The sequence below is a fragment of the Leptodactylus fuscus genome, chromosome 7 (assembly GCF_031893055.1).
Source record: "Leptodactylus fuscus isolate aLepFus1 chromosome 7, aLepFus1.hap2, whole genome shotgun sequence".
Lineage (NCBI taxonomy): Eukaryota > Metazoa > Chordata > Amphibia > Anura > Leptodactylidae > Leptodactylus > Leptodactylus fuscus.
In genome coordinates, this window is record NC_134271.1 from 59,007,713 (window position 1) to 59,027,998 (window position 20,286).

General features: G+C 42.2%; 1 protein-coding gene across 2 annotated transcripts in view; it reads left to right on the top strand.

The window, feature by feature from the left end:
• The window catches only part of CPNE7 (copine 7), a 73,133-nt gene that overhangs the window by 44,887 nt on the left and 7,960 nt on the right, over positions 1-20,286 (top strand). For both annotated transcript variants that reach the window (XM_075281933.1, XM_075281934.1), the window contains 2 exons: positions 228-361; positions 1,417-1,471. In XM_075281933.1, coding sequence (XP_075138034.1) covers positions 228-361; positions 1,417-1,471 — 189 coding nt within the window. The remainder of the gene's footprint in view (positions 1-227; positions 362-1,416; positions 1,472-20,286) is intronic.

A 20,286-nucleotide genomic window follows, 5' to 3' on the forward strand; every position in this document is an offset into this window, starting at 1 on the left:
GCCCAAAAACATGGAGTATAATACAAAAGAAGAGGCAACAATTCTATAACTACTAGAAGTGCTACAATTGGCATAATCTTGGGTTTTCTAGTTATCATGGTTTTCTGAGTTGTTCATTACTTCTGCTTTTGCTTCTTGACTTTTTGCATGTGACATATAGTCATCATCTCCATCATGGCTATATCAAGAATTCACTAACAGCTTAACTTTCTGCTTCTTCTCATAAGGTTGCCATAGACTTCACAGCGTCCAATGGGGATCCCCGAAATAGCTGCTCCCTCCATTATATTAATCCCTACCAGCCCAACGAATATCTGAAGGCATTAGTTGCCGTGGGAGAAATCTGCCAAGATTATGACAGGTGTTCAGCACCCCTTCCTCTGTGTTTGTACTGTTTGTGACTTCGGATATGACACATGTCCTTGAGCCAAAGTTTTAGGTAGCCTTCTAGTCTTTTAATGCACTCTGTATAGAATGCATCACCACAAATATGAACCATGCTGTGCACCCATGTACTGCGTATAAGAGCTAAAGACTATATGGGTCTATATGACTTCTGCCACCACCTTGGGAATAAAATTAACTTACATTTACTACTCTATACTGCAAATACACGAAGTAAACACACCCAAGTTTGGGTATAAATAATATCCTTGCCTATGTTTCTGCTTATATAACTAGTCATTGTTATTGGGGCTCAAAAGCTTTGGCGTCACCCAGGACAAGGTTTCTGACTATGACTGCTGATTCTCCACGCCAACAACTGCTCTGTTGATGTCATGCTTAGCAAAAAATAAATACTACTGTGGCCTAGGATACTTAGGGCTAGTTCACACGAGCACAGAGGGGGAAGATTATGGCGCGTAATCCACGTCATAATCCGCCCCTCACAATGGTGGTCTATGGAGACCACCAGGCTTCTTTTTTCCGCTAGCAGCATGTTGCCGCTCACAGAAAAAAGAAGCGAGCTGCCCTCTCTTGAGGCGGATTCCGTGGCTCGTTGAGCCGCGGCATCTGCCTCGCGGCAGCAACCTCCGGAGTCTGCTCATTCATTTGAGCCTACTCCAGAGGGAGAAGCTGCGACTGTCGGAATCCGCGACAGTCGTGGCTGGCGGATTTTGGCCCGCGTCACTCTTGGTGCCAAAATCCGCCTTTACGCTCCCCGTGTGAACTTACCCTTAGTCGCTTGTGTACCAGGAGATTTTTAGTGGTCCAACCAATCATATAGTTTGCTCATGATGGGTAATTTTGATAACGTTCACTTCTATTTTGTTGCCCATTTCAACTGTGCCAGTGAAATTGTATGCCCAAAATAATGAACTTTTGTAAGGTGAAAACTAAAAGACTACTGATTTCTTTGGACTATATGTTATGCCCTTTCGTACTGTACTCTTACTGACTGTTAACTCTTTTCAGTGATAAGAGATTTTCTGCCCTTGGATTTGGTGCTCGTATTCCTCCAAAATATGAGGTAAGCGGCATTTTATTTTTAGTTATTATTTTAGTATATGTCATAGTAAATGTGCTAAATAGTAAAAGCATTTTAAGTGAAATCCCATTTTAAAAATGTTTTTCGAATTTTTTTTGGTCTTTCCTTACAATAAACCAATATTTGAATGCCTTGCTACAGCACTAAACCTAGGAATGTGACCCATGTTGGACTGGGATATCTGGGACCCACCAGAAATATAAATTCATACTGTACAGCTGCATGCAACCATTACTTATATAACCTGTATTGAAATTCCTAAAACTGGGCTGACACTTTTTTTTTTTAGTAGTAGCTTGCTGCCTAGTTCTTGCCCCAACTGTTTTTGCCCTTATGAGGGTCTATTTAGTGCTGTGAGTAGGGGATATTTACTCACACATAATGTGTCATATTTGTGTATACACTATTCAGTCCTAAATGTGCCGGATTACAGTTCTCCCTCCACAGCTCATAGTATAATCCAGTCCTGGAGAGTGGTATTCCATTTACCACTTGTCGTATAATTGAAGATTAAGGTTTCAGGTCAACGGCCTCTTGTCTTAAGACACTTTATTTTATGTCTGCCATTGATTTTTATTACTGATGTTTCCTCTTTACCAACACTCTTTTCTATGTCTGTGACCTATTTCTCGACTTCGAATTCTCTGTCTTTCCTCCATATCTGAGAGGATTTCATCAATGACCCTCGGTAATTAGCATCACGCGCAGGGTCTGTGTTCCACTCTCGCCCATCTCAGTGATCTCTGAAGTTCCTCTGAGTGCTTCACCAATTTATCCCATTCTGAATAATGCACAAGGATCTCTCTTTAATCTGTGTTTGATGGCGATGAAACTATCTCTCTCTATTAAGTGCTGATGTTGCAAATCAAATAGGAAATGTTTCTTTTGAAAACCGTCTTTGAAGGTTCTTGTAATTGGTCTTGATGTGTACAAGATTGTTAGAACATGACAAGCAAATATCATCTGCTTCATAATGAATCTCAAGAAAAGACACAATGTGATTAACAGTAATTTACTCATCTTCAGTTTTTATCTTTTTTCTGTTCTAGTATTGTAATGTGGAATGAATGAATTTGTTGCTGCTTTCATCCCAGCTGCTATATAAGTATATCCTATACTTACTCTGATAAAGCTGAATCACCTTGCTGTGGTTGTTATACATATGAGCTTCAGTTTTACGGTGCCCATACACCTTCAACATCTTAATACTTGTTCAGCTGATGGCAATGCTTCTAAATTCGTCTATACAAATTCATGCTTGGATTGGCCACATGTACATGAGTTCGAAATTGGGAAAGGGGACTATGCTAATACCAGATATATTTGTCTGCTGCTAATATGAGGTGTAGAAATTCCACATGCCCAGGATTTCTTTCTCTTGACATCTTCTGCCAAGGGAAGGGCAGCACACTTCCATACATATATTATAGTGAGCTGATACCTGATATATGGGCATCTTTACAGTATACTGATAAATACCATTAGTATGCTTCTGTTTATATTACGAAAAGAGAGCAGAACTGGGACATTACATAAGTTGGGTAAGGTTGGGAGACATCCCAGTGCCCCTGTGTCTTTATATATTGTACTGTATAGCATTCTGCAGCTTTCCTATCTTGTTTTTCATTTTCAGGAATGTTACACTTTGGAGAAGGTACAAGTCACATTTTTAGGGAAGTTTGGTACAGCCCAACCAACCAATGGTCTAGCGCAGAGGTAGGGAACGTATGGCTCTCCAGTTGTTGCAAAACTACAACTCCTAGCGTGCATATACTTGCTCTGCTGTTCTTGGAACTCCCATGGAAGTGAGTGGAGCATGTTGGGAGTTGTAGTTTCACAGCAGCTGGAGAGCTGAAGGTTCCCTACCCCTGGTCTAGCATATATATATATATATATATATATATATATATATATCTGTAGTGAGAGAGGCAGGAATATAATAGTGTGGAGATATCAGGCACTTGACTTAAAAAGGACCTTTCACCATCTCCATCAAGTCCAATTCTTTAGGCCAATTAATAGCTGCACTAGCACAGGTGTGAATCCAGCCTTAGACTGGGGCCCCACGGGATGTAAACGCTGCGATTTGCCCGCAACGGAAACGCTGAAAACGGAAACGGAACTCATGTTGTAATACTACTATGACCAACGAAACTGTGTTGGCTATTGTTTTTCTAATAGTTATATCATTTGGTTCAACTGTATCTACTGTGTCCTGCAATCACTAAGAAGGGCTACCATCATCTGTCTCAGGAGAAGACCTCACCACTGTAAGTGCGCTGAGGAAACTGCCAACACTATCAGTTACATCACAGGCCCTTTCAACATTGCACCCAACTTGGGAGGTGGGCTGGAGGAGTTGGTTGAGTGTGCTACACCTACCTTTCACAACTACCACTATTACTCCCATCCTTCGATTCCCATCTGGGAATTGTATGTGGCAATAGTGTTTTGTCACAGCCTCCCCAGGGCATATACACCCAACACCAGTTGGGTTTGCCTATGGCCCAATTTCCTCTGTGTACACAATGATTGAGAAGGCAGGGACAGTAATAAATCATCCCTGCCTTCCCTGTAGGAGATCTGGCTATATTAACAGCTGGCCTCCTGTTTCTGCAGCTGCACGATTTTGTGCAACTGCTTAACACTTCAAGAACGTATATATTCATACTATATACTATAGTGGACCACCCAGATATATAGTCAAGGGGCAGTCCGAATGCAATTAAGTTATGGCAAGATTGAATCTACCGAGGAATAACAAAATTTGAGTTGTTGGAGTGCATTCATATTATAGTACTTATGTAATTGTAGACCTATCTGTAAATATTTCATTATATCGCAGTGTCTTGATGATACAATATTGGATAAGCTATTGGAGCACTTTGTCCACCTTCATTGTAGGAGCCCCATTGATTAATGATTATGATATACATTGGGAATGATTCTCAGACCTTAGTTGTGCTTTCATCTTGGATCTTTCAGAGTGTGGGTTAATTAATTGAATCAATTAGTGATGGATAATTACCACCGCGGCGATTACCCTTCACAAGGCTACCAATATAAAGCCCACAATACTGTTCACAAAGCTTTCAGCTATCCAGATTATAGTGCAATTCACTAAGGTGAGAATATTTGGGCCATCAATATTCACCTACTGTATCTGTCCATTTCAGGAGCGCTTAGTTTTTAAACAGTTGGAGATGAGACATCATATAAACCATTAGACAAACTCACTTACGGTAATAATCCATTCTATACAGAGAAAGATGGCCTATTGTGGTTTCATGGATCTTTCATTATGAATTGTCTCTCTTTCAGTTCTCTATCCTTGTGTTATATTCTTGTATATTGCAGCAATATGCATTCTTGTATATAGAGACTAGTGTTATTCTATCTATATTCTTGTACATAGGGCTTACTATCATTAAGTTCTATTCTTGTGTGCAGGGCTCAGTACTGTAGAAGTTGTATTATAGTGTATTATAGTAGTCATATTCTTGTACTTAGGGTCAGTATTATACTAGTTATATTCTTGTTCATAGGGGCAGTGCTATCATAATTATATTTTGTACGTAGGAGGCAGTATAATAATTGTCATATTCGTGTACACCCGGGACAGTATTATAATAGTTGTGTTCTTGTATGAAGAGGGCAATATTATAAAAATGATATTCTTGTCAATAGGGATGCGGTATTATAACAGTTATATTATACATTACATGAACAGCCTATTGATTTTAGTGGACTGCATGCAATGCTTTATTTTTCCTGTGGTGTTGTAGAAGAATTTAACATTCATAACCAGGTCCAGCTGATCACCAAGATACTCTCAGGGTGCATTCACACAGAATATTTTGGCGAGAAAAAAAATCTGCTTTGGGAATTAGGAAATGTTTTTTTCCTCTAGCAGAGTGTATGGACCTTGATAAAAAAAGTTAGCGGATTTTTCCACGCAGTTTTTGCCAATTCCATGTGGATTTTCTGCCTCCCATTGACTGTGTTGGTTTTTGCAGGCGGAATCTGCCTGAAGGAAGCTTTTTCCACTAGCAGAAAAAATCCGCTACCAGAAAAAAAAAGCTAGCAGAACCCATACTCTTAGGGCTCGTTCACACGTGAACAAAGGGGCGGATTTTGACAGCGGATTTTGCTTCAAAATCCGCCCCTTTACAATGGTGGTCTATGCAGACTGCTGGGCTTCTTTTTTTCCGCTAGCGGCGGGCTGCTGCTAGCGGAGAAAAGAAGCGACCTGCCCTATCTTCAGGCGGAAGCCGCGGCGCACTGGACCGCGGCTTCCGCCTAGCGGCAGCACCCTCCTGTGTCGGCTCATTCATTTGAGCCGACATGGGAGGGGAAAGCCACGACCGCCATGGTCACGGCAGGCGGGTTTTGACCAGAGAGAGACGCGGCGAGCCGCGTCTCTCTCTGTGTCAAAACCCGCGCGGACGATTCACATGTGAACTGACCCTTATACTTCTCCCTTCTGCTCAATCCATTCCTGGCTGTTGCTCAAAAAAAAACCGCAACAAAATCTGCAACAAAAAACCTAGAGTAGAACACCCTCAAAGTCTACTAGAAGCCTATCTGTCCAATTTCTAGCTCTCACAGCCAAAATCATGTCAAAATGAAAAGTGATAATAGATATAATAAGTATAATGGGTGGAGGTCCAGGGGAAGTGTAAAAAACAAAACAAAAAAACATTTATACTCGCCTTCCATTACCTTTTTTGGGCTTCCATGTGGTGTCCGATGCTCTCCTGGTGACGTCATGCGCCCAGGGTCACTGCTAAGGCCTGTGGTCACATGGGCATGCCGAGCGTCTTGACTCTCAGTGTGCAAATGTCACCGCTGAGGCCCATTCACAGGCCTCAATGGTGACCCTCTGCCCATGCCATCACAGAAGAGCGCCAGATGCCATGAGAAAGCCCAACTCTCCTGGGCCTCCACCTATTGTTCTCTGGAGTTTGAAGAGACCCCAGAGTATGGTGATGTCCATTTTAGTTCGTATGAGACAAATCTCCGTTTATTTGGTTTTGTTAAAAAAAACAAAACAAAAAAACAACAAAAATTTGGAATATTTGGGTCAAACCCGGTTCGATGTAACTGATTCAACAATCTCTACTTCTAGGGATATTTTTATTTGGGATTAATGCTAGTTGTTCCCTTTTCTGTTCCTATATTTTGCATAGAGACAGATGCCAGGTGAATAGCTCTTACATGCTGTCACGTTTGGTTCGCCTGTTGTGGTAAAAAATTGTCTTTTTTTTTTTTCTTCACTTAATTTATAGATAAAGAAGTTTGCTGAAGGGTAGAAAATCATAAAACATTATCCATGTAGAAACCTAAAATTGTTTATATCCAAGCATGATCCTTACAGGCATTGTCTGTGAAATTCTTATTACATGGCTGTTTAAGAGCATCAGTTCAGTGCATTTCATTTATTGCATGCCCTGGGCATCGATGTGACATAAATAGAGCAAGTGATGTACCCCACAAATAATCCTACAACCAGCAGCTCTTATCTACATTATACAATTAACAATGGACTTTACATAATCCCCAAGAAGGCAGTAGTATTGCTAAACGCAGTTTACAAAGGGGTATAGGGTTGTCAGCTTTACATTTCTTTTTCATTTTATGATTTATTTGTTTATATGATAGGAAATCATGCCATGTCTAATATAATAATTTAATATTACTCACATAACTGTATTGGTAATTGTTATTATCCAATTAGTAACCCCCTGTCGGTACACTGATTGGTATAGCCCATGTGATGAATAGGATTTAAAGGGGCCAAAAACTATAAACTAAAACAGGGTATCTACTCCGGTACATACCTGAATCCACTTAGTATGTTGTTGGAGTGTTTTTTTTTTCTTTTTTAATGGCTGCCATTGCTCCTGTCCTGGAGGAGTTCCTGGTTAACTCAATGTGACGTTGTTTACGTCTATGTATCAATCAGTTTTCCCTGACGTAAGGCAGAAACGCCAAAGACAGCAGGGAGTCGAGCAAGAGAGGTGACGTAGCCCTCCACTTAATATACTCTGAGGTCTGTAGAGGCCCCACAGTATAATAGGAGTTTTGGCTCAGTCTTGTTCAGTCTGAAATAAAACTGTGGGCAGGCTTCGCGAGATGAAACTTACACCGACATTTAATTATATTGTAAACAAGGGGCGTGATTTAAAAGGGATGTGATCTAAATAATCACAATTAGTTTAGGTGAAATGCTCAATAAATCACTATTTTTTATGTAGGAAGAATATGCAAATCTGACTTCCATGATGTAATTAGGAAGCCAGTGCCTCAGGCATATACACCAATAGAGGGCGCTCACTGAGAATGTGCAAGTCTATCTTCCATGATGTAATTAGGAAAACAGAGCCTCAGTCAAGCAAACCAATAGAGGGCGCTCCCTTTAACATCATGCCGACCTTCTCAGAGGCCTTTGTTTACAATGATGTTGGGATTACACCTAATTGGTGGTCTCTCCCTATGGAGTGATGATATCCCCTCAACCTTGTCTAAACCTCTCACCTCTGCCAAGTCAGTCCTCTCTGCGCCAAGCTAATGAGATGCAAGAACATCGAAACAGCTGTCCTTGGCTGAGGGACTACCTGGTATAATCCCAACATCATTGCCCATGTATTGTGGGCACCTTATATGGTGGTCAAGTCACAAAAAAGGGTGAGGGGTGAAACAAAAAAGTGATAGTGCCACACCCAAAAGAGTGGGGATTTACTGAGGGGTGTGGGCACCTAAAAAATTTAACTCGGTTGGGAATGTGATTTTTTTTACGCGTTCTTAACTGCTGCAAAATAAGTTCAATTTCCCGACTGTATTTTTAACTAGTGATTCCTGATTGTATTATTTGCTTTAAATTTTGGCATCATATGAAAGCTAGAATCTCTCAGAAGGAAGGCTCTCACTCATGCAGTGGCGGATCCAGGGTTTGCGGGGCCCTGGGCAATTGACTTTGGCGGGGCCCTACTTACTTGGGGTCTCGCACTTCTAACCTGTACTTCCCAACTGTTGAAGACTAGAAAGAGGGAACAAAACGCAAATTAGGCCCCGCCCACTTTTATGTTGACTCCACCCATTCTCATTCAATTTTCATGTGATTCCACACAGTATAATCCTCCTACAGTCACCCGTAAATTATATCTCCCCCCCCCATTTTCATATACACCCTTCATCTACCCCTAGTTTCCTGTCCCCCCCTCTATCTCTGTCCCCAGTTTCATGCCATTCTCCCTCTTTATCTGCCCACAGTTTCATTTCCCCCCGTCTCTGCCCCAGTGTCATGCCGTTCTCCCCCCTTCATCTGCCCCAATGTCATGCCATTCCCCCCCTTCATCTGCCCCAATGTCATGCCATTCCCCCCTTCATCTGCCCCAGTGTCATGCCATCCCCCCCTTCATCTGCTTCAGTGTCATGCCGTTCTCCCCCCTCCATCTGCCCCAGTGTCATGCTGTTCTCTCCCCCTTCATTTGCCCCAGTGTCATGCCGTTCTCCCCCCTTCATCTGCCCCAGTGTCATGCCATTCTCCCCCCTTCATCTGCCCCAGTGTCATGCTGTTCTCTCCCCCTTCATTTGCCACAGTGTCATGCTGTTCTCCACCTCTTCATCTGTCCCAGTGCCATGCCGTTCTCCCCCTCCATCTGCCCCAGTGTCATGCTGTTCTCCCCCCCTTCATCTGCCCCAGTGTCATGCTGTTTCCCCCCCCTCCATCAGCCCCAGTGTCATGCCGTTCTCTCCCCTCCATCTGCCCCAGTGTCATGCCGTTCTCCCCCCTCCATCTGCCCCAGTGTCATGCTGTTCTCTCCCCCTCTATCTGTCCCAGTGCCATGCCGTTCTCCCCCCTCCATCTGCCCCAGTGTCATGCCGTTCTCCCCCTTCATCTGCCCCAGTGTCATGCCGTTCTCCCCCCTCCATCTGCCCCAGTGTCATGCCGTTCTCCCCCCTCCATCTGCCCCAGTGTCATGCCGTTCTCACACTCACACTCACCATTCCTCGTTCCCCCGCAGCTCTCTCCCTCATACACATATTGTAGCCGCGATGTGATGACGTCATCACATCGCGGTTACAAATGCCGGAGCTCATTGTTAAAGCAGGAGCTGAGCTGTGACAGCTCCTGCTTTAAACGCCTATGTTGTCAGGTCATCGGCGTCCTACCGCCGATGAGCTGAATACATAGGCGTTTAAAGCAGGAGCTGTCAGCTCCTGCTTTAACGCTGAGCTCAGTTGGAATCGGGACATGCCAACCGGGACCATTTTGTTAGGTCCCGGCCGCGCCGCGGGGCCCCGCTAAGCGCGGGGCCCCGGGCGGTTGCCCGGCTCGCCCGGCCCTGGATCCGCCCCTGCACTCACGCCTTCCTGCCTCCCTGTGTCTCTCCTCCCCACTTTTTCTTCTTTTCTGTTTAGTTTCATGTAAATTGCTATTTGTTATGGTAAGACTTGTTGCGTGCTACACCAGAGCTTAACATCCCCATCCCTTCCCGTCTCTGTTGCTTGCACCTGATCCCTGTCTCATCTGCTCCATCCTTCCCTCTCCTCGTGACACTTGCTCTACTACTATTACAGCAGCTCTTTACATCCACAATGTTTCTGTTTTGTTTTATTCTGAAAACCTCAAAAAATCTTTAATGATAAAATAAAGGAATACTCCAAGCAACCCCCACCCCTCCAAAATGGAGAAAAAACCATTTAAAGTGATGATCCACCCTTTAAGTTATATTTATCTGTATGTAGTATATTGAGTACATGTCTGCAGATGCTAATTAATAGTGACTAATTAATAATAAGGCCAGTGGTGGAATTATTGTTAATAAGGAGGGAATGGCTTCTGGAGAGGCAAAAAACAGGACTTTGGCTTGTATGGAGGAAGTGGCCCATACTTTTCACCACAGCACAGACGGTGGCCATAGACTTTAAGTGTTGTAAAGAGAGGAGAGCCTGAAGAGACGAGGAGCAGTGCTAATCCAGATCTGGAACGGTTGAGCGGATTGCGCCATGCACTAGTTGAAGGCTCTGCAAGAACACATGGAAGTCCATTGTTATTATCATACTCCAGAGTAGCATTCTTTGAAGTTTAACCTGTTTTATAGGAAAAATATTCCAAGGCCCAGTGCCCCCAGTATGGCAGTACAGAAATGGGGCGTTATTGTTGGTTGAACTCTGTGTCTGCCAGGATGTCCAGGAATGTTTTCGTCACAGCCCACAACACTGCCAGGATCTCCGACTTGAGTAAACTATACTTAATGGGCACATTTGTTAAGCTACTTGTGTCTTTTTTGGTCTAAAGTGCACCCTTTTGTGATCTTTTTCTGCTCTGCACTTCATTTATGAAGCATTTGTGCATTTTTTTTCACGTATGGCTTTCTTCACCACTTTTGCTTTTTGTCAAGAAAAGGGGTAGTGGTCTAAATGGAAATCCTTTGTATGCTGTATTTGTGACTTGCATCTGTTTAAAAAGGATCAAAAAAGGCGCAAATTCACTCCAGTACAAGGGCAGCATAGAAATGTCTGTCAGGACAGACTGCATTAAAAAGGGGCAATTGCGTCTTTTTTAACAACAAAGGTGCAAAGTGCACATAGCTTATAAAGGTACATCAAAAATAACATGTGCACATCATTTAACAAGGAGGTGCGCCTACATCATAAGTACACAAAACAGTAAAACTGGTCTAAAAAAAGGCACTCCTGCAGTGTCGGACTGGGATGTCTAGGGCATATCAGTGGAATTGTTTATAGGGTCCTACTGATTTTATATTGTGGGATCAATTTGAGGAGAACATTATGAGGGGGCATATAATATCAGGGTGACTGTAGAAGTATTATACTGTGTTGGGAGCACAAAGAGAAATGAATGGGAATGGGCGGAGTCAATTTAGAAGTGGATGGAACCTAAATCTTCTATGTTACGCTATGCGCGACGCACATTTTATCCCTCTTTCTGTCCTTTCAAAGTTGGGAGGTATGCTCAATGTGGACTGTGGCCTACAAGTCAGGGAGTGATAGAGCAAGGACTGGGGAGGGGGCAATTACAGATGTAGAAGGCAAAATAGTTTAGGCAGGGAAGGAGGCCTAAGTAATGTAAATGGGGGTGGATCGTTGGGTGGGGTGAGAACATTCAGTAGGCAGAGGTAGAGCACAGTATACTAATGCCAGAAGTCTCACTAACAAGATGTCGGAACTAGAAGTGATAATATTGGAAGAGAAATAAGATATAGTAGGGATAAGAGATATGTCAAATCTTGCCTTAAGCTGGTCCTGCGCAATGACATTTTGGTGGAAAATGAATATGTTAAGTCCTTATGGGTGGAAATTAAGGGAGGAATAAAGAATAATAAAATACTGATAAGGGTTTGTTGTAAATCCCCAAATAAAATGGAATTAGCAAATCTACTAATAAAACAAATGGATGAGGCCTCAAAACATGAAGCCATTATTATGGGGGATTTCAACTACGCAGATATAAACTGTGAGGCAGAAACCTGCAGGTCAAACAAAGGGAATAGGTTTTTGTCAGCAATAAAAGAAAATTATCTATCACAACTAGTGCAGGACCCAACAAGAGGAGAGGCACTTTTATTCCAAGGCCCCACATTGCTGAAAACCAGTTTTGTGTTTTTTTTTTTTTTTTTTTTTTTTTTGGGGGGGGGGGGGGGGGGGGGGGTTGTTACAGATTTTTCTGCAGTTTTTTGAGTTAAGCAAGGAGTGGATTGAGTAGAAGATAGAAGGATAAGTAAAATCTATATATTTCCAACTCCTTTTGAAGCCACTCTTGGCTTTGGCTCAAAAAACCGCAGCAAAATCTAAAAAAAGGAAATGGGACATTTTCAAATACATCCTAAATAGATCCAGTGAGAGATACCTTGTGGGAATAGGCAGGTTAGAAATCATAGAAAACTAATGTGGCTAACTAAAATTGTAAGAAATAAGGGATAAAAAGAAGGTGTTTAAAGTACAAGAAGGTAATACTAAGGACATTACAAAATTCTAATGAGAAAAATAAATTGTTTAAAAAAACAAATATAGGGAACCTTCACACGGAGTAAACGCTCCGCTCATTCTGAACGTAAAACTCGTGCGGATCACATTGAAAGCAATAGGTATAAAAGCCTCCCATTGATTTCAATGGGGAGCGCGCGTATGCTGTGGCACCCATACAAATCAATGGGATCTGTTTTAACGCCGCTCACTCTGAACGAGTTTTATATTCAGAATGAGCAGAGCGTTTACTCTGTGTGAAGGCTCCCATAGGAAGCAAAGATCGAGGAAGTGGAAGTGCGATGCTACCGTCAAAATACTAAAATAAACAAATCGCTGGGCCCAGATGGCATACACTGCAGAGTTCTGAGAGAATCATGCATGGTGATAGACAGACCCTTATATCTAATATTTAAGGAAACTATAGGTCAGTAAGTCTAATCTCAGCGGTGGGTAAGATTTATGAAGGATTTCTAAGAGATGCTGTCTTGGAGTATGCTGAGTGATGTGTATACTGAAAGAAATGTGTATATACTGAGCTAGAACTGTGTGCAATGGGATGCAAGTAGTTTTTGTATTGGGTGTGGGAACATTCATGGTGTAGTCATGCTACAGGCTTGTGGCTTATACAAGAGGTTCCAGTGTTACATAACATCATGTAATGTTCTCATAAACCCCATTGTCATGAATTTATCTCTGTTTTCATCCACGCTTTAGAGATGAGAAAGTGGAACCAGTATACACAAAGCATTATTTAGTGCCAACTACTCATTGCTGTAAGTGTCCCTATAACAGACTCTACTGTACCATTTTTCTATATAGGGGCCTACTGCAGGAATATAACAAAGGAATGTCAGCATAATTTAAAATGTGTATATTTTAAAAAAAATTGCTTGAATTCCTATTCTCCAAATGGATAAAGTAAAAAAAAAAAAAAAAAGCAGACAACTTCTTTAAAGCGCTGAACTCCCAATTCAAAATGCATAACAGCCCCCCCCCCCCCCACACACTCCTACTATGCCATTTAAAATAGTGATCTCTATCCACCATAGCCCAGAGGTGTCTGCAATATGTGCCTTCCCCCTTTAGCCATGGCCCTGGTTGCAAAATATTGTTACGTGTAACAACCTGTAGAAACATTTTCTCCAAATAATATTGGATTATATTGAGTCTTTTAGAAGAAACAATATCTAACACCATTGTTATCTCTGCAGTGGGGGCAGCGACCAGTAAAATACTGCTCCACTTATAGGAGCTGCTTTCAGGGAGAAAAGGGTCAATGCAATGTCTTTTCAGATCATGTCCTCTGTTCCAGACAAGATAGAAGAACACAGCAAGCTGCTCTATCTGCTTAAATGCCAGACTCTCTCTGTGGCACCTTTCCATATTTTTCACAGGACTATATTTTATTCTTGGTCACATTTTATTCTTGGACCTCAACTCTGCCCATAGCTGCTTTAATGCTTCCTAGCCCCTATACAGTAATGGTGTCCTTCCTGGCTCAAAACACAGAATGATATCCCACAATGTATAATTCCCTTTAGTGGCCTCCACATAGTAAAATGCCTCTAGTGGCTTCCACATATTATAATGCCCTCTTTAGTGACCCAGCACAGTCTCATGTCCCTTAGTGACCCTATGCCGAATAATGCCATAAAGCTCCCATAGTGATCTCCTCACAGTATGATGCACCCATAGTGGCCCCACACTATACTGTATAATGCTTCTATGGTGACCTCTCCCCCACAGTATAATGCCCCTTATTCTCCCTTAATGGCTTCCATGCAGAAGCCATGCCATTATAATTAAAAAAAATAAATAAAAGTAATCCTCACCTACCCCCATTCCTGCAGAGATGCCTTCAGCTCTCCCATGTATTTTATTGCTACTACCTGAGATAAACTACACAATGTTGGGATTGCATGGTGAATGGTGGTGCAGGGAGCTGAAGGCTCCATTGTATTCAGGAGATGGTTGGGCACCCAAGAAATTTTCTGGCAGTCCATATTAGGAGAGTTTGCCAGTATCCTTATAATACCACCATACACCGCCAGACCAGTCAAGCTTCAGTATCTGATAACTAGATCCTTTTGTATATTATCCTGTGAAGGGGGTTGGTGGTGTCTAGATAGTGGTGGCCTTCAGGGACCATTTCTATAGAGGAACATGTGCTTTGCTATACCCACACACTTACATATGGTGAAAAAACATCTGAAAGTGTAAACTTTTCCCCATTAGTACAGCATCCCTAGATGCAGAGATGAAATTCATTTACACACACAGATATAAAGAATGAATGCTGAGACCATGCGTCAACTCCCACTTGCTCTACAGTATGTGCGTCATTCCCAATTCATCAAAGGCCATTGTATCTTCCCTGCACAGCCAGGTTCCTATATAGTCAAGGAAAAGGTTCAGGAGCCCCTGAAATGTAAATCATCATAGGGAAGATTAATGTTTGAAGTGTCAGCTTTGTCACTCATCCAGCTATTCCCCTGAAGTCACAACATACGTATGTTTCCATCGTCCCCTCTCTTCTTGTCCCCTGCAGTTATCTGCTGTCCTTGATCCACTTTCTGTATGTAATGCAACTTCCTTTGTCACCTACTTTTATTATTGTATTGTACAGTATTACGCAGATGCTGCATTCAGATTATTTCTCTGCTAGTGATGAATTATTTTCTTTCTTTCAATATTCGGTGGACAGATTTTCAAAAAGTGAGTGAAGCTGAATGTGAAGTATTACTCATAGAGAAGGCATTATCAAATGATGAATCACGTGCATAGGAGGTTATTGTTCACTTTTAATTGCTTCGGTGTTAAGCTGTGCGGAATATTTTTAGCTGTTGGATGTTCATCAGTGGCACACATTTTATTACTGTACATAAGAGCTGTAATGATTCATTTTGGATCCCAGCCCAGGCCATCGAGGAAGAAGAGTCTTACCCACCCATCTGGGCTATAGGGGTCTTGTCCAGCTTTCACCTCTCTAGCTTGAGCAATATATGCCTGGTCTACCTGTCTAGGCAATGAAAGTTTATGCACTCTCTAAATATAAAGCATCTATATTGGTCATATGCATAAAAAATACTTTTATACATATTTTATAGCCTAATGTATGTTTCAGGCCTCCCATATAAGGTTTGACCCAGATTATTCAGGATCAAGGATGTAAAAAGTGAACAGGCATGAAATCTGATTTCTCTAACATAGTAAAATGATTGTAACAGTAACTGCATAATAATAGTGATGATGACGTGGAAATACTATTAGGCTAAGACCCCCTGTAGCGAGCCACAGCCAAGAAGTGCTGCAGGAAAAACCGTGGAGGAAACACATCATGGATTTTCACAGAAAGTCTGCAGAGTTTTGTGGACTTTCTGCTTCAATTATACCTATATAGAATATGCCAACGTTTAATTTAATTTATGTTTATGTTTGAGACAATTTATTTTAACACTATATTGGTGCATTTTAAACATGTCCCTTTTTTTCCGAGAATCCACACCCATTTTATCCCTTTCTAGATTCTCCAAGCTGTGCCAAAAATATGTCACATTGCCGCAAACATGCAATAAGGATTATTCATATTTATGCCAGTGTCTATTTGTAACCACAATAGTAATTTGGGGCCTGTGTACCTGGATACAGCTATAGCTACATCCAGTCTCTCGGCCACATGATCATCTAAATGTAATTACTGATCGCGCAGTAACAGCAAAACCACAGGCCAATAATTCAATGCAGCTGAAATGAAGATAAAGTACCTGCGACCAGGACATTGAATGTAGCCATAGCCACATCCAGGTACTTGGTGCATCAACGCCCTTATGACTGAGACCCTATGGTGCAGAAATGCAGCTTTTTGGGTAAGTTCACACTGGGTTTTTTGGTCAGGATTTTGAGGCCGTATCCGCCTCAAAATCCTGACCAAAAAGATGGCTCCCATTGATTTCAATGGGAGCTGGTCAGTCTTTTTTTTTTTCCGGGAGCCATTTGTTCCGGCTCCTGGAAAAAAGAAGTGACATGCTCATTCTTTCAGGCAAAGTCTCCTCGCGGTATCCGCCTGAAGACACTCCCTCCTCCGGACTAGGCCCATTCATTTGGGCCTAATCTGGAGCGGAGTGCGCGACTGTATCCCACTGCACTGCATGTTAACTTACTCTTATTGTTTTTGCTGCAGTTTTTTGAGCCAAATCCAGACGTGGATTGAGCAGAAGGTAGAAGTATAAGAGTTTTCTATATATTTCCTATTCCTTTTGTAGCCATTCTTAGCTTTGGCTCTAAAAAAAGCAGCAATATCTACAACAAAAAAAAGCTGTGTTTCCGTAAGCCGGAACCGCCGCGTGAACGTATTGTGGTTCTTCCTGCAGCGCTTTGAACAGAAAGTTCACTGAGTTTTTCTCTGCAGACTTTCTGTTACAATTATATCTAAAGCTGCTGGCATTTCCGTAGATATAATTGACATGCTTCAATTTTCAAAACTTCCGCAAAGTGGGCATGGGATTTGCATGAATCCCATTCACTTTGCAAGTACTGTACAATGCCGTGATTTTTCGATGGGGCCCTGGCCTAAAACAGCACATGTGACATGTCACCGGCTGGGTTTAAAGGTTTTCTACTGAAGAACTGCAGGCAGTTAATTGTAGTTATGAGCAGCACGTGTCTATTATGGCAGCAAGCCAGAGGTTTTCTGTTTAATGGCATACAGGTGAAATGTATAGTAACATACAGAAGTCATTGCTACAATTATAAACTGCACGTAGCTCTTCCATAAAAAGCACTGTGTAAACCCAGACGTATTGTTTAATTCGATTCAAATGTGTGTTTTCAATTAAAGCAGCAACTGACTTGGGAACACACAGGTGAATCACATACAAGGGCGAGGGCAAACTATGGGGCAGATTTATGACGACAGACTTTAAGGCCAATCTTCATGACCCCTGAGTCAGTGCACCCTCTGCTGGGTCGTGCAACTGTTTGGGAAATCTGGCTTACATGATCATAAATTTGGTGTTACCAATAGTTCCACTGCCTGCACACCCTCACCATGCACCTTTTTTTTGAGAAAATGGTGAAAGCAGCATACAATTTTTTTTTTTTTGCACAAAATGCACTGCATGCTCTGACCGCTGCAGACTAGGGTTGAGCCGATCTTGACTTTTCATGATCGATTTTAAAATCCGATTTCTGATCATTTTTCATTCGAACCCGATCTCGATCCCAATTCCGATCCCAATGCAAGTCAATGGGATTTTTTTTATTAATCGGAGATCGGATTTTAAAAGCAATCCTATTCACTATACAGCACGGAATCTAACAATTGAACGCTTTAATTGTTAGAATCCACACTGTGTAGTGAATCACTAAGTAGCCAGAGGATTTTTTTTTAATCCTCTGGCTACTTAGTCCCCCCTGGTGTCCACTTACCTGCAGAGATGGCTGCTCCGGTGCCCGGTGTCCTTCTTTGCCTCGCTGCCGCTCCATGCTGCTCTTCTGGCCTCGCTGCCCCCTGTCTCCCAGGTTAGGAGAGTGTGGGTGGGTTAGGAGAGTGTGGGCGGGTACTGGGAGGGGAGACGTCACGTCTCCCCACCCACACTCTCCTAAGCCACAAGGCCCGCCTTCCATTGCTCTTTAAACACTAACCTGGGAGGCAGCGGCAGCGAGGTGAGAAGAGCAACGTGGAGCGGCAGCGAGGCGAAAAAGAACAGCGGAGCAGCCATCTCTGGAGGTAAGTAGCTACTAGAGATGTTAGTTTAGTCTCCCATTAGAATGAATGGAGGCAGCCGGCGCGCAGGGGGTTAAGGCTGTGTGCCGGCTGCTTCCATTCATTCTTATGGAGCCGCAGCGGAGCCTTCACACTGAGTATACACTCTGCTCAGAATGAGTGGAGCGTATATCTAGTGAGAAGGCTAAGCAAAGCATTGTGGGAAATAGTACCGATCTCGATCCCACCTAAAAAGATCGTGTTCGGAATCGCGATTGTGAAATTTTCTCGATCGCCGATCGGAATCCGATCTTTTCCGAACACGATCGCTCAACCCTACTGCAGACCTTCAGGACCTGCTGGAGGTTGTAGTTTTCCCTCAGATTCCATAAAACTGTGCTGACATGTGGTTTTACCACAAACTGATGGGATTTTTACACTGTTAATAACTTTGTAATTTTGTGGGTAAACCTCCTGTTCAACTGCAGCCATTAGAATCAGCTATTATGATAAACCTGCATGTCAGCAGCATTTTTGATGATGTTTTGACAGCTACATGTAAAGTCAACATTTACAGGTTGTGACATAAAAGCCACCTCTAGGATCCTTACATATTAGATGAACAGGGTCCTATCAATCCCTGTCCTCAGCATTTCATATTTAATTCAGAAGTGTCATGGTGCATGCCATTGGCATGCATGGAGGAAACCTTGGCTAAGAATTTGTCATTGGGGGTCAAGGAATAACTTCAGGTAGCTGTACAGTGGCCCCTGGAATAAATTTAACTGTTGGGCCCTAGGGTATACTGTACCGTACTGTACTGTACTGTACCTGGTATAATCCCAACATCATTGTAAACAAAGGCTTCTGAGAAGGTCGGCATGATGTTAAAGGGAGCGCCCTCTATTGGTTTGCTTGACTGAGACTCTCCTAAGTCTTCCTAATTACATCATGGAAGATAGACTTGCACATTCTCAGTCAGCATCATCTATTGGTGTGCATTCTTGACGCACTGGCTTCCTAATTACATCATGGAAGTCAGATTTGCATATTCTTCCAAGTTGGGCCCTAGTCACTGCTGAGTGACACGGATTCTAGAGTCAGTATTGCTTTGGCTACTTACCATTGTAGTATAGTGTGGCATATTTGCATTAGTATCTTGTATATACCAGCATACATTTTGAGCATTTGTATTTCAGTTTTGTGGATGATTGCTATTGTCCGCTCAATAACAGCCCAGACATTGAATCCAATATTAAACCAGTCATTTTCTGCAAAATAGAATTTATTTATATATTACTTTTCCACAAAGGACAATCAGGTAACAATCACTAAATGCTACAAGCAAGAATTATGCTGTCGGATTGAATGTCACCCAGCCTTATATCATATCATTCTCCAGACAGGAATTCTGCTTCTAATGAGATGTAAATCGCAGGTAATTACCGACACTTAGGGCCCTGAGATTCTCAAAGTGACAAGACCAAGAATTCAATTGAAGTCTTGGGAACAAAAGATGTGAAGCCATGTCACTAAGTATTCTGAATCTGAAAGTACCAAACTGAGAAAACCAAAGAACACCAAGAGGAACAGATGAATTTATCCCCCAAATACCAGATTGTCCCTACAGAAAAAATGCTTTTGTCAGGTCTTCGAGAGCCTGTGCTCAGGGAGAATTCTTAACTAGTTGTTTTCAGGATATATTTGTAGAATCTTGTTTTTTCCATCTATAAAGTCTTGAGATTATTTGTTATTAGATTTGCAAGTTTAGATTTTTTTTATTTTGTACAAAGCTGCCTGTGTTCTACTCTGATAAAGTGGATAAGGACCCATGACAGTAATCAGTAATGTAATCCAATGAGAGAAGATACAAGACACTAGGAGTGTCATACTGGGGTTCCTTGATCTGAGAAGAGGAACTGATCTTGAGGGAATTGTCTTCTCCTGGATCTTTACGGTTCGTCATCATGTTAGATCCTGGGCCTACTGGAGGATACTGTGGTAGCAGGCAAAGCCCAAATCATGAAGATTGTGTCACTGTGCAAATATTTTTGGGCCAAACTTCCTGCCAATTTCCTGGAGTCAGATGAGCATCTTT